This window comes from Denticeps clupeoides, chromosome 16 (assembly GCF_900700375.1).
Source record: "Denticeps clupeoides chromosome 16, fDenClu1.1, whole genome shotgun sequence".
Lineage (NCBI taxonomy): Eukaryota > Metazoa > Chordata > Actinopteri > Clupeiformes > Denticipitidae > Denticeps > Denticeps clupeoides.
This window is the reverse complement of record NC_041722.1, coordinates 13,112,798-13,128,225: the sequence shown is the minus strand read 5'-3', so window position 1 is coordinate 13,128,225 and position 15,428 is coordinate 13,112,798. Positions and strand designations below refer to the sequence as shown.

The 15,428-nt window shown below is 42.6% G+C and overlaps 1 protein-coding gene across 1 annotated transcript in view; it reads right to left on the bottom strand.

The window, feature by feature from the left end:
- Positions 1-15,428, bottom strand: part of pcsk6 (proprotein convertase subtilisin/kexin type 6) — a 32,541-nt gene that overhangs the window by 12,414 nt on the left and 4,699 nt on the right. The window contains exons 5-12 of the mRNA XM_028955912.1: positions 15,191-15,267; positions 13,140-13,228; positions 9,882-10,054; positions 8,990-9,202; positions 7,906-8,006; positions 6,933-7,036; positions 5,937-6,054; positions 1,191-1,379 (exon numbers count right to left, since the gene is read on the bottom strand). Of these exons, the coding sequence (XP_028811745.1) occupies positions 1,191-1,379; positions 5,937-6,054; positions 6,933-7,036; positions 7,906-8,006; positions 8,990-9,202; positions 9,882-10,054; positions 13,140-13,228; positions 15,191-15,267 (1,064 nt within the window). The remainder of the gene's footprint in view (positions 1-1,190; positions 1,380-5,936; positions 6,055-6,932; positions 7,037-7,905; positions 8,007-8,989; positions 9,203-9,881; positions 10,055-13,139; positions 13,229-15,190; positions 15,268-15,428) is intronic.

Genomic DNA, 15,428 nt, shown 5'->3' with positions numbered 1-15,428 from the left:
AGTCAAGAAGAATTTGACGGTGCGCATGCAAGAGCAGCAGGCATCAAGAGACCAAAAGCCATCTTTTTTTTTTTTTTGTGAGTGAAGTGTGGGGAAGTGTGCTTCATGCTTGACTGGATTTTGCGCATCAAGATGTGAGTGCCCACTTTGGAGAGCCTACTGAATACAGAGAGCGAGAGAGAGAGAGAGAGAGAGAGAGTGTGAGAGACCTAGAAGTGTATCTCATCCGGAGCCTGTTTGTGTCACCTCTGTTCAATAATTTTCCTGATTGCATACATCAGCTCTATGCAAATGCATTTATTTACATATATATTGCAATTGTGTCTATCTGAAAGAATTTATTAGTGCTCACAGTTTATGTTTCAATTAGACCTTTCAGAATCGGAACTGATTTGCAGATTCTGTTGCTGGAATCATCTAATGCAGACATTGTGTGTAAACTACTTAAACCTATGCAGCTGTGCCAAATGAAAGACAATAAACCATATAAACCATAAATCATAGATAACAACAGATAAAAAGTATTTTTTTATGATGTAATCACAAATGTAATCAAAATAAATATTCATTGTGTATTTAGTAGTCTACAGCTAAAAAGAACCAGTTCCCCGGTCAGTTCTGCCCTCACCTTTGTTCACATTCTCAGCTTATCTGTACTGTCTGTCTGCACCTGCGTCCTGTCTCAGTTCACTTCTCCCATATTATCTGTTACCCTGTGCCCACACAGTATATTTAAGGACTTGCTGTGTGTTGTGTTCATGTCAACGTCTGATGTGTAACCTATTTTGGGACATTGATCCCTTTTCGTTTGTCTCTTGAATCGTGCTTGGGACCTCTGTCCCACTTGTGATAGTAATAAAGACTGAGGATGGCACAGAAGTAGGGACGGACGTGACAACATAAAATAACCAGTAAGGCTTTCAAAAAAAGCCATACTGGCAAATCAATGTGGCTGGTTCAAGCCCAATGTTAGACAATGTGAGTTAGTTTGGTCTTTTTAGAGATCAGTGAGCAATGTAAGGAGGTAATAACTGCATTTTAAAATAAAGGTTGTAATTTCCACTATTAAGGAAATATAGGACATGAATGGGTTTACTGAATTGGGTCAGTACCCAGAACAGGTGCTGAACGTGTGTGTGTGTGTGTGTGTGTGTGTGTGTGTGTGTGTGAGCAATTTCGTCTGGGTGTACCTCTTAGCGAGTAGCTGAGACCGCGTGCCCGAGGGGGAGATGAGGCTGATCTCTAGGTCACCCCGGCGTGGGTGCACGACCAGCACCCTCACCACAACGTGCTCCAGGTATGCCACCTGCTGCTCTGGATTGTCCCTGCAACCTGTGCTGGTGATGGTTGTGTTCAGGCTTTGTTCTGCGCGAATGTACCTGCAAAACAAACATTATTTATTAACACTACTTCATCGGTTCGGAAGGAAGACTATTTATGCACAGATCTCGTGTGGAAGAACACAAAGATCCTTGGTGTTGATCTAGAGGAGAACCTTTCCTGGGCTCTCAACACCAGCTCAACTGCCAAGAAAGCCCAGAAGCACCTCTACTTCCGGCAGAGGCTGAGGAAAGTCTCCCACCACCCATCCTCACCACCTTCTATAGAGGGACTATTGAGAGCATTCTGACCAGCTGCATCACTGTCTGGTTCGGGAATTGCACTGCATTGGACCGTAAGATCCTACAGCGGGTAGTGAGGACAGCTGAGAAGATCGTCTGAGTCTCTGTTCCCTCCATAACAGACATTTACCACACATGCTGCATCAGGAAAGGCACCAGCACACCACTCACAAGCACTCTTCACCCTCCTACCATCTGAAAAAAGGTATTCGGGCCCTCACTGCCAGACTGTGCAGTAACATTCTTATTAAGAGAAATGCACATTTTATATATCTACAATCCAACTGTCAGCACTCATAATGCATCGAAGAGTGAACTATTTTAACATCTTAATTACATCCAGAACTAGTAAAACTGGAGCTATAGATACCTATAATTTCATTTTAAGGCTCATGTGCATTTCTCATAGTAAGAATGTTGCAGCAGATAGGTAGAATATCTTAAATGTAATTTTGGACAGACATGAACGGAAATGTGATGTCATATCTCCCAGGAAAAATAATGTAGTGGGTGTCTAAAAGGGAAACTTTTGGATAGGAAGAATTAAATTATGGACATCTGCAATACATATCCATTCTAGCTGTTAAATGTTAAAAAAAGCCACTTGCTATCTTAAAGGGTTTAAAGATATCTAAAAATTATTTCCGACTAGGAAGAATAGAATTCCAGGTATCTGGAAATACAATTTGTTCTGGTTATAATGAAGGTTTGTCTATCTTTAATTACAATGTTGACTACTGAGAAGATAGTTTTGACCAGTAAATATACTATTATAACTATATCTAAAATTAATTACAGATAGGAGTGTGGACTCTTTTTATGTTAAAACTGCTTGCTGTAAGCGGCTCACACATTATGTTAACTAATCGTGGTGGGAAACTGTCCGTCTCGGGCTAAAAGAAAACAGAGCAAATGATCAGAGTGGCCCTTCGCACTCTCTCTTCTCCTTCACTCTTCTTCTTCCCAAAATCCTCTTTGTCCCCTTTCTCCCAGGCGCAGTCCCAGTGATGACAACCACATTAACCAATCAAACAATACAATAAAATGAAAAAAAAAAAAAAAAATGCATTAGAGAAATTAAACACAATTGCATTCTTTTCTGAACAATGAATTACATTCAATTCTGAACTAACAACAGCATTAAAAATGCCCAGGGCTACATGTAACTTTGTTTAAATGTTACATATAGCACCAGGTTCCCGAGAAACGTTGTTTTGTTTCACTATGTACTGTCTAACCTATTAAGTGTAGTTTTTAAGTTTTGTAGCAGAAGAAGTATATAGAAGAAGAATGTTTGATGAATCTGAGTCAAATCTTCAGAGTCAAATGCCTCTTCATGAGATACTCATTAACATGAATGAATAATAAGAAAGTGTTCAGCATAAACCTTCGAGACTGTTGGAAAACATCCCTGTTGTCTAATTTAAGGTGGTGGAGAGAAGCCAAGAGCGTGAAATGCTGCCATCACAGAAAAAGCTCCCTGCTTTGGAGGGACTCAAATGTTCAACTTTTTGTCTTGTTTGCTATATTAATTGTTTATTACAAAACCTCATGTGTGTCATTTCATAGTCCTGCGTCTTTAGTTTTGTTCTATAATGTAAAAAATACAAGACCCCAAACTAGGAAATGGCACTGCGTTGTTTTATTTAAACCAGAATTCAGTCCTTGCATGTATTATCATGTTACACACCCGAGCAAGGTTTGCACAAGGTTGTGCATGAACAGCAATGTGGTGTCACTGTTCAAAGTGGTGCCAAGAAACAAAGGCCTACAGATGGTCGGCGAATGACTCAAAGTGCAAAAGGCCAAAAGCAGCAGTCGTGACGCACTTGGTGCACCATCCAAAGCAAAGTGGGCGGGCTCACTGAGTGGACACATTTATTCCTGCCTGCTGATACGGAGGTATGAATGGCTTAAAGGAAGCACGCTGTCTTTTTTTTTTTTAGATTTTGCTTGCCTGTGAATGAAGCCATTCTTAACAAATTAATGTTGAATGTTTTACTGTCAACCAATTTTTTTGCCCCCATAAAAGGCGTCAGTACATTTGGGCCAAAGTTTATGAAGTAAACATGCACAGTTGCCCCCCTCCTGTCTCATTCGTCTTGACATTCAGACTTGACATTTTCCACTGCTGCAGGCATGGGACACCGAAAATCAATGGGTACTCGATACGGACTAATGAGATTCAAACTGCAGCCCGTCTGTTGCCAACTCACCCTAGTGACTCCGGTCAAACAGCGGCTCTACAGAGCAGAGATAAATAAAAGTCAATCAGCGGCTAATAAACGAAGCCATGGGATGCGTGGCCGCATGACGACGTGTCCAGCGCAGTGCATTATCGCAATACATCTCTCTCATCTCGCTACTCAACGAGTTGTTTCACAAACGGAAGTCACTGATCACTGAGCTTGACCACAAACATGGAACTCTCCATGCCTCACAGAGCTCGAATCTAGAGAGGGAGAGATGAAAACAGGACGAGACACAATGCAAAAGTGAACAAACAACAGCTACGGTTTACTTTTATAGTGCATCCATACACAGTAAAAAGTGAACACTGGTTAAACTTAAAAAATGAAGTCATCTGTCACATCTTATATTCTAGCATTGACCTAATGCAAATAAACCAATTACTTCCATTTTTTTCAACTTTAGCCAGTGTTCAGTGCAGCTGCCATGTTAAGCTTGTCGCCTAATGTGCATCATCAATCGATTGTTAAAAGGACGCATGAATGGCCTTTCTGAGAGTTCACTGCGTCAGATGTAAATGTAAATGAACTATAACAGCGCAACTGCAAACTGCATAAACGGGGACCAGTCAGAGAGGCGTTAACAAATCAGGTGGGCATTAAAGCCACAGCACTGGTACAGGCAAAAAAAATAGGAAGCCAGGCTCTGGTCATCTGGTCATTTCTATTTCTGTTTCACCCGAGCATGCAAACAAGGTTAAACTCATTTCTAAAAAGACTGGAGCGGCGACAGTCCTTTTTGTTGCCTGTTGTGAGCCAAGAAAGAAGCCCGACTCAATGCACCCATGAGTGAGAATGAAGTCAAGACCACACAGATAATGGCCTCTGCAGCCCACTTCCTCCCTGCCCTCATTAAACCACTGAGCATTGCTGCTCATTCCACAAATGAGTGGCAACACGCACTTGGGGGTGCAGGGGCAAGTTCACAAGGCTCAACCCAGGCTCAGTCGACCAGTCCGCCGAAAGCCAGACACAACGGACCAAATCAGTGGCACACTGCAGAACGTTCTGGAAAGTCTTGTGCAAACCCCAGCGTGGAACAAGTCCTGGCATCTCTGCGAAATTCCGGACATGAAAAGCAGCGGCGCATGAAAGTAAGCCAGACATCAAATGCAGCTCGGTTTCCGTGTTTGTCCACGGTCAACACATTCGGGCTCTTGTTTACAGCAAAGCTTTCTGGGAGGCCTGTGACGACGGCGCAATAGAATCGCATAAACATCCAGTCCTGCTGAGGCATCCGCTACGCCGCTCTGCACATAACGTGCTGAGAACGAAGAACGTGGAGACCCAACAGGAAGCCTAGGGGAAGAGAACTTGCATGAACTCATGTACCCTTCCACCCCCCGCACCAATCACAGCTCATATTTCAGCACCAATAAAGCCATAACTCTTAAGAGACTGGTTTGGGCAAAACGCACAGAAAACCACTCTTTTGTGAGATTGAGACATGGTTTATAAGACCAGTGCTCAATTTGTGGCGGGGCAAATTGACTGATCTCTACTCGCTGATTGGAGCAGACCTTTCGCATGTCATTTTAGTTTTTTTTTTTTTATTGAGGGTTTGCGTTGCTGCAGCAGCGTTTTTCATTTTGTTACATTTACCTTCAGTATATGCTCATTAAAGACAACCGCATCCTCCGGAGCAGAGCGCATCAAGCTTAGACATGCTCCAATTACTAACAATGGCCTCACAATGAAAATAAATGGATCTAATTATATTATATTAAGCACATTTTATAGAAGGATTTACCAATAAATTTGAATTCATTAGCATACGTTCACTGGCTCATTAATGCTGCGCAGAAAATAAACCCAGGGGTCTGCAGGTGGGTTCTATTAACTCTCGGAATGACTTAGATATACTGTAGCACACATTATTTCATTTAAATCGCTGTCACAGAGGATTTGGGATGAAGCGATGCCTGGAGCAGAAAAAAGGCTAATCTGCACCACATGGGATCCTGGAACAGAACAGTCTTTCCGAAAACAATGCAGTGTGACGTCTTGACCGGTGGGCCAATCAGAAAAAGGGGACGAGGGGGAGAAAGGGAGAAATCCTCCTCACCTGGTCCTGCGATCTGAGATCTTGGTACATGTGTGCTGGGCAGGGACGCTTCTCCATTTCTTGGCCTCCACCACCATTGCCTCAGCGTCCACCATGCCGAAGCCGTACAAGTGACTGACTGCGGTGAGATATTGACAAATATGCAAACCAAAAATCGGGGGCACAAAACATTACATCCAACACAAATAACAATCAGAAACTCAAATACTTTACCAATAACACCAATGAAGGAAAAAGAATCATACATTCATATTTCATATCATTCATAATTCAATCTAACTGTCAACAGTCAAAATACACAAATTAAATACAGAAGAATGAGATCAGTAGAGATGCAATCATACATCAGCACTCCTAGAAAACCACAGTGCCAGATCACATGACATAACAAACCTAAAGCCACATTTATGATGCCACTCACGCTAAACAATTCTAAAGCAGTTTTAGATGCATAAAATGCATGAACATCACTATATGTGTGTGTGTGTGTGTGTGTGTGTGTGTGTGTGTGTGTGTGTGTATAAAAACCTTAAGGCCATTTCTCTGCAGTGCAGTGTATTGTAAAGCACCAACAAAAGATTCACAATTTCTGATTCGAGCTTTGTGGCCCGGCAATGTCAATTCAGCCTAAATATGTTATAATAAGAGAATAACTCTCAATGCAAACAGCAATCAGTTTCAAAGTCCCCCAGTTGCAGGGCTTGTCTCTTTCATTCTGACATCCATGTGACTATAACAAGATTTTCTTATCTATCCTCTGCTCAGACTGACACAAGGGCTTTTGAGTTCTGCGAAATGAGGCTGTTCTAACTACACAGTCACAAACACAAATGCATGCACACACACTGACATAAAAGGGAACAGAACTAAAGGCACAGCAGACAACTGAAACTTGTTCACTGGCTTTATCTGAGGGAAAAAAACACAAGTATGTCTGGCACACAGACTATATTTAATTGGCAGAGTCTGAGTTCTCCCACACTTGGGAAGCTCTACCTCTGTGGCCAGCTGCGTTGGTCTTCCAGTCACTGGCTTTCAGATGGACAGGTCTGGAGGTCTTCACCAGCAGGTGCTGAACATCTCTCCAGGTTATCAAAGGGCTGAAGGGCATAAAATAAGCTACATCTCAGCCTCACAGGACATTACTGTGTTTTCATGTGCACACACATTACTCTAAAAATGTGGTCATTTTTAAATGTCCCTAATATTTTGAATGGTACAGTATGTGTTTGGGGTACAAACCCAACAGTTTGCATGTGTACAAATGAATTTTAGAGAATCCTGCAAATGAAAGAGTCCATCATGCAATAATTTTGCAGCATGGAAAAAAACTGTCTTATGTTTACATTGATGTTTGGCTGCCATTTGTTGAGCTGATGTGAACAACAATTGTAATTACTCTTTGTTGCGTCTCTCCCGCTACCCCAGATTCACTGCGGAGTGAGTGGGGATTGCTTACAAAGCACGCTGCTTTCATTCCTGCCATTGTTCTCACGCTGCTGTTTGGCAGCTCCTTATTAACGGCCTCAGGTAGATTTTCCATTACAAATGGAAGAAGGTATTGAAAGTGACAATGCAAATAAAGCCCCAATCAGAAGGAGAAAGTCAAAAAGAGTCAAAAGGAAAGTTTACTTTTCCACAGAAAAAGCAAGTTATTAACAGCGCTCACCATGTTTGATCCTTATCCACACAATTTTTTTTGGTATAAAAGGGCACTAATTCCTAAAAAGGAACTAATTTCAGTTCCTTTGTAGTGGTACACTAAAAAATGATTGATTGAAAGATCCTATTGATGTATGATAAAGCTGCTAAAAGCCTTCATTACGGAATCCTTCAAATATATGAGCGCCGCAGCTTGCCCAACTTCCTGAAGGCGCGCAGTGTCAAACAGCGCGGATTACAGAGCGGCTCTGGAACACGTCAGTGGCCCATTCATACTAAATACACAAGTTGAAGAAGGTTCACTGACTTGGCCTCCAGGGTGAGTGCGATGACTCCAGCCACCATGGGTGCAGAAACGGAGGTGCCGGTGTGTCCGTCGGTGCAGCGCTGGTGAAGGTCGGTGGTCACCTGGGCACGGGGGGGGCAACATCAACACACCATTAATGAAAAACTCCCTGCAGCGTGAGACCTGTAGCTTCTGTGTAGGAATGTAACACTTTGAGACGAGGACAGAGAGAGAGAGAGAGAGAGAGAGAGAGAGACGCACACAAATCCACCTCTGTGATTCTCTGAACCGAGATATTTTCGACCTCTCCTGACAAACAAGGAGATCCAGAGAAACAGAGCCACAGGCGGCCCAACCGGTGAGTAATTAGGCCGGGCAGACGGTTACAGGTGGAGAGAGTGGGACTCACTCTGACCCGTCGCAGGTGCTGCACACCCCATCAGGCCTACAGCGAGATCATAAAAACTCTACTCTCACCCAAAACCCCGCATCCAGCAATGCCTCGACGAGTCAGGCAACCAATTACCTCATTTTACTGTCTGTGCCAGCGCCAAGGTGAAAAAGGGGGCAGATTAGAGAAGGATTTGAACATGACAACGTTATCATGCTTCTCACGATGCAGGTTTCTACAAATCTTGGACTTCATTTCCTGTTACACTCCCCAGGAGTTTTAATACGTGACACTCAAAATATTGATGTTGAACAGTGAGGTTCACCAGTGGATATTCGTAAAAGTGAATGGAACAAAACCAAACATCTGAATGTTTCACAGATATTGATGTTGTCATAATTCCAGTCAGGAAAGATTATCTCTTTTTTTGCAATATAAAGAGGCTGCGGTGGGGTTCAGTGTCTGAGCACTGTCAGCAGTGGCTTATTCCCTGTTCCAGAAGTCATTAAAACCTAAATAATAGGGGGGAAAAGGTAAAAAAAAAAAAAAGTGTGCTGACATGCATGTGCCTGTGACGATGTGAGTGAATAGGAACTAAAGAGTGTAGAGATCTTCTAAATTCCATGCATGTTCCATGCTCACTGTATAAGTGTTAGAGCAGTAGAGTCGAGTATATCTACGATTGTTTGTGAGGAGGCCGAACCGGAACGTAACTATTTTGCGATCGTAGAACTCGCCACTGCTGTACGTGGTGGCCAGGGTGGAGGAGCACACCTCCAGGTACCAGGGCTTGTTGCCATTTTCGGTGGTGCTGCTAACGGAGATAGTGTAGATGCTGTTGGTGTAGCCGTCACAGGAGCAGTGGTCCCCCTGTCTCCCACCATTTCCTGAGGCCCACACAAATATGGAGCCCAAACCTTTCCGGCCCTGCAGGAAAAATGCAGAGGAAACAGAGTGACCCATAACCCGTTGGGTAGATTCCTTGGAAATATACCGGAGAACAACTATATACAAAATACTGAAATCCAATGGAATTATGTAATGCAATATTATATTTATTAGTGTGTAATAGTGTAATGTAATAGTGTAGATTCCTAAGCAAATGTATAATGTAAAACTATATTATAGTTGAATATGGTAATATAATGTATTAATTTAAAGTAAAATAACAGTAATATAATGCTGAACAAATATTATGCTATAATTAATTTTCTCAACATTTAAAATGCACATTATGCAAATGCTGTCGTTCCTTTTTACTCATAGGTGTACACAAATAAATACACAAATAAATAATTAAGTCCATGGTTTGTGCTGTTCGTCTCTCACTACAGCACTGTAGAGGCATTTAACTACATTTGTGGTTGCATCCCAAAACCGCCCCTAATGAACTGTGATCTTACATGCTGTTCTACGCTACAGTTGTTCATGCTAAATTAAGACTTATTATACACTAATACACACTGGGTTGTGCCCACTACAACTTTTTCAATCCAGAAACTTTTAATGGCCATTAAACAAGCCGCCGGAGTTCAAATGCCTGAGGCGGCCCAGTGTGAATGCCAGTGACTTCAGTAACCTATGTAAGGTGAGGATTTTGCCAAACCTTTTTAATGCCAACTTCAAAGGCTTGCTTGGCCAGAGGACCTGGGCCATCCACTGTCTTCCCATCATCATCGGGCCCCCAGCTGGCACTGTAAATGTCAATGTAGTCGGGTCTGATGCCAAGGGACTTCGCCTCTACAACATCTGTTACATCTCCATCCAGCATCCGAATGCCTGAGAGCACAGACATATCACAAGAGGGGGTTCTAGGCACACACACACACACACGCACACTCATAAACACTGCATAATTACAATCAAAGGCCTTTGTTTTTCAGCTACTGCTGAGAACATCCAATGCTATGAAACCTTGAAAACAAAAGCAGGCATGCTGAACATTTTTAACGAGCCGCAGTGAGCTTTTCTTCGCCGCTCTTTTGGAATTTTAGGTGGGAAAATGGCCATAGTAATTGACATAGACGTGCCGCTTGTCCTGCAGTGCCCAGACGGAATGCTGCGGGCAGAGTGGTTTTGTTTAGTCTGAGCGGCGCACTGCCCTGCGCCGACCCTCCACCCCCCCTTTACCTACTGCCCTTCTCAGTTCCAAATTAACGAGCATGTTCCCGGAAAAAAAAAAAAAGTCTGAAACGTTCCCAACACAAAACTAATTACAACTCGCGGCGCACACAAAGGTCGGCTGTGTGTTTGGCGAAACAAATTCTGTCAATTACGAACTTGCAAATGGTGGAGAATGAATTGGATTAGTTACTCGCGGGCCCCGCAGGTGCATAGCCCTTCCGTCATCCGTTTTTTGGCAGCAGTCGTTAGTATTTTATTTAATCTCCTAAAGCAGGAGAGCGAGCGTGCTAATGAGAGATAAGAGCGAGCGACTGAAACGCACACCTGCAGCAACGCGGCTCGCCGGTCGGAGAGAGCGCCAGTTCCACCGAGGGAGCGCCGGGCCCCATTTCTCACCGCCGGTGAACTTCTCACGCACTTGCGTATTCATCCATGTGTTTGGGTTTGTGTTGGCAGCTTTCTGGGAGCCATGAGTGCGAGTTGGTGAATTTGCTTTTTCACCCTTATATTTCTTCAAGCGCAAACTGAATCAATGGCTCCCTGTCAGGCCTATTCACTGGGTTTATACGGCAAAATTGATTCTGCAGGCTCCAAAATATAGTAACCGAATAGAGTTTGTTTTTTCTTTTATGTCTGCATAGCAGCCCCCCTGAAGTAGATATTGAAACGTGCATGTTGCTCAGTGTCACTGATCTCACGGATGGAATGAAACACCGAGTACAACACACAAAAAACAAGCCTCAAACCTCTTGCTTTGAAATAAAATTCACCTTATACATGGGTCAGGTTCCTGGTCGAGATTTTCTGTGAGAACAATTTGTTTATTGACCCTGTGGTTCAAGAGGTTTGCTCACAGGTTCTTGATGTTAAAAGTTCTCAACTTGGACTGACTGACACCTTGTCCAGTGGTTGCAGCTAATTTGGGGTGTATTTTGGAGGTGTCATTTATAATGTAAGGGTGAGTTCAAGAAGGTTAGATTCATCAGCTCCCCCAAATCAGATCTCCTTACTAAAGGTTGTGATAGTCTGTCTGCATGTTTGGTTTGGTGGCAGACATGGTGCTGAGATGACTATGCCAGGTTGTGATTTCCGAAATTGAAAGTAAACAAAGCAAAATTTCTGCAAATCCCGTGTATGTACTTGAGCTGACATTAGTGAACATGCCCCAATAAATTGAAAAGAGGGCTCCTTGTGTTTGACCCCATTCCCAAGACAAGGATAAGTGAAGAAGATGGAGGAATTAATGGATGGAGGAATGGATGGATGGATGAGTGGATTATAATGTGTGATGGTATGTTCAATGCTACTTAAATCAAGACAAACGTGAGCTGGACCAGAGTGAGTTTCTCACCAAACAAGTCTGCTTCCTTAATCTTCCCTATACTGGCTTCATCTCAAATACCTCTCAGTCATAAACTCCATAAACTTCAAACCCGCAAGCCAGCAGAACATCTGTCATGGTCCTAATGAGCCTACAGCACAACTGTGTACAGCACATGTACAAAAACTCTGTTTGTAACCATGCAACGGTGATGTGAGAATCACGAAAATGCCTGATCGCACTTGATAACATTTATTTCTGCTTGCCGTCAGCATTCCACATGCATTAGCTGTGAGACAATGCCAGGCAATCCTCCATCTTTTAGCATTAAGATAATGATCTTCCTTGTCATACGTGTTTGTGCCTGTGAGATCAAAAGACTTCTTTATATTTTCAGGGCTTTAAAGATGTTTCTCGTTGTTCGCATTACAGAACTGTGATAGCAACAGAATAAACAGCACCACATTTCACCCAGAAATGAATACCTGGGGAGGTACAAAACAACTTGCAATGGGTTCTATGAAGCGTGGAACATTACTTGGAATATAGCACTTCCAGCAGGGTCCGGTGGTCAATTACTCACTATTCATTTGGAAAGGTAGGTGAAAAATAATTGGGCTTGAGTTTCAGAGCTCTGTGCTTTTACTGAATCACCTGGAACTACTGAGGAGAAGATCTTCAGACGCTACTATTTTATTAATGACATATTCAATTCTTTCAATGACAAATTCTTCAAAACTTTAAATTTCACAACTTCAACTGCAAATTACATTGAATAAAACCTCCTGCCAAGTGAATGCAACCAATAGTTTATTCATAATCAAATGGAGTTTCAATAGGCTTTACCAGCTCAAAACATTTGTTATTTTTTAACGCACAGATATTTATAGACCTGGATTGCTGAATTCAGACATGGGATTTGGCATCCCTGTTAGTTTGTGTTGGTTTGGGATTTTCCAGGATTCTCCTATCCTGTCATTCTTGCACTTTAAAAATACTTTAATTGTATTTACTTTAATTGTATTTACTCTGATTTGAAGACCTTTTTAAGAAACATATGGTTCCCCGCAGATCTGTAAACTGAATTGTGCATTTCAACTTGTGAGTAAATTAAATGACACCTGAAACTGCTGAAACTCGGTCAGCTGATGTCAATCTCTCTCTGCATCTGTCCTCATAAATACGCATCTCCGCCAACAGCTGCAAACAAGAACAATGCATCTGAGTTCTAATCTCTCCAACTGAAATGGTCCACCGCTCTAAACTGCAGAGTTTGGTGGGTGGATGGGGTGGTTAAATTGCTTATGAAGCCATGAATGTTGACCCGTTCAGATTAATCAGAACAGATATCCTGGCACCCGGCGTCTCCAGATTTAATCCTGTGCACACGTGCGGAATGGTTCCGTGCGAGGAGCCCACCTCCTATGCGAGCATTGAATGCTATGCCAACGATGCAATGGGAGTTATTGGCCACAGCTGCGACTTCACCAGCACACCGGGTTCCGTGTCTGCAGGGAAACGAGGAGAGATGGGAAGGTGAGGAAGAGAGGAAAATGAAGAACTTCATTTGCTGTAATAGCGTACTGTACAGGAGGTCAAGCATGCAGACATGTAGATTTCAGGAGACCATGATAAATATCATGCAAAATACACTGAACATTTAGGGTCCTATTTTCAAACTGGTGCTAAGCACAGCACTAAGTTTAAGATCAAAGGTGTCCTAATCATCAGTCTTTAATGAGTTTAAAATGGGAGGAGTCCAATGATTGATAGCTCTCACAAAAGAAACCTCCTCATACTCAATCATCATTATAGATCATGTTTCTTTATGTAAATCTTGATAATATCTCTGAGCTCCACGCTTTTTAATAAAAACTCCATGTAAGTGGATGTCACGATGGCGAGAAATGAGGACACATACGCACAAGACAGGGGATTTAACTTCACCAAACAGCGACCCGACAGCGAAGAGAAATGAACAGGGCAGCTTTATACAGGCAGACACAGGTGAAAACATTCAGGAAACACAATAACACAGATCCAGACCAGATCCTGACAGTGTACTAACTGGACTATACAGATTAATATTGAATAGAACACTTTGACAGATATTGGTTTGACTCCAGCTGCTGGCAAACTGCGGTGAAAGGAGGATCTTGGAACAGAGCATTTATTGATAATGGCGACGTTGGAGAGAGTGTCAGACGGAGGGCGGGCGTCTCTCCTCAAGACATCTTATTGTGCCGAGCTGAGCACCCGATAAAAAAGCAGTCATGGCGCATGGCTGGACAATGTCTCTCCACAGAAGGTTAACTGCTGTATCCATAAATGATAACGAGGCACAAGGAATAGTTTAATTTTTCATCCGCAGAAAGAAATCATTAGAATAAAAGCGTCAGGTGGTGAAGGTTGCTACAAAGCGTCTCTTTGGAGTCCCTGATGGTATAAAGCCCCCCACCAAGTTCCTGGCTGGTCCATTTTAAAATGGATATGTGGTCAAACGCAGTCCCCGCGCACCAGCATACAAAGCGGAGCATCCCACTGGTTTCCATTAGGAACGAGCTAACGAAGGGCCGGGGATGAGGGGTAGAGATGAATATTAACGTTTCTAATTCCAACCTCAGGCCAGGTAGAGCACTGAGAGCGGATGTCACATGATCTGAGACTCAGCAAGCATGTCAACAGCATGCTGAGTCCTCGCGTTTATGTAGTAAAGTATTCCAACTGATGTCTTTTCTTTTTCAAACCTGACATCCACAGGCCCGTCTGTGCCGACGGGTACACTGCAGAGCAAAATTAATTGGGTGTTGCTTTCGGTTGTTGTTTGGCACGAACAATCAAGACAGGGGATTAAAAGTCACAGCTTTGAAGTTATCTGCCAGACGCAGAGCCACTGTCACACGCAGAATTCACACGAGTGACGTTAAATCTGAGAAATTCAAAGAAGTCACGTTAGCTATAGCGGTCAAGATCAGTTTGGATTTTGCAGCTTAGCCATGGGGATGTATGTTAATGTGGAGAGATGATAATGTGAAGGGCAGGTTTTACAACTTAATACACTGAGCGCAAGTGCTCTGGAGTAATTATGGAGGCCAATAAAATATAATCCAATTATTTTAACACAATAACAAACTAATCCAGAGCGGTCATGCAGATTTAAAATATTTCAATCATCAAATATCCAGGTGATTAGCTTGTGCGATTAATTGCATAATTGCATGAATACGGCAATTCTTTTCAGCATACCGAAGACTCTTTTGTCTTGTTTAATATTGTGCTGAGCAAGATGCATTTCACCACATTTCTTGGGTCGTTTTCAATTTAAAACCCTGCAAAAACATTTTCTATTTTCCGCGTTTTCGTCTCCATTTCCTTTGTTTCTTTGCCTTGCCTGACATCCAATTCTTGTGATGTGGACCAGCATGAATCATTCAGCTTCAGTATCGTTTATTGCCTCAGCTTCTACTCACTTGTTTTCATTGCTGGAATCATAGCGTGGGGTCGGGTCGTGGTCATTCCCATTCACATCATAGCTTGCCAGTTGATCCTATAAGCAAGATCGGAAAACAAGGCAGGCACACGCAGAGCTGTATTAAATTTCCTGTGGGGTTCTAAAATCAAATGAAATAATGAGCAATCATTTATTTTTTTTCATCTGGGTTTTAAAGCTAAATATTTGATTTGCTGTCTGAATTAATTACGGCTATA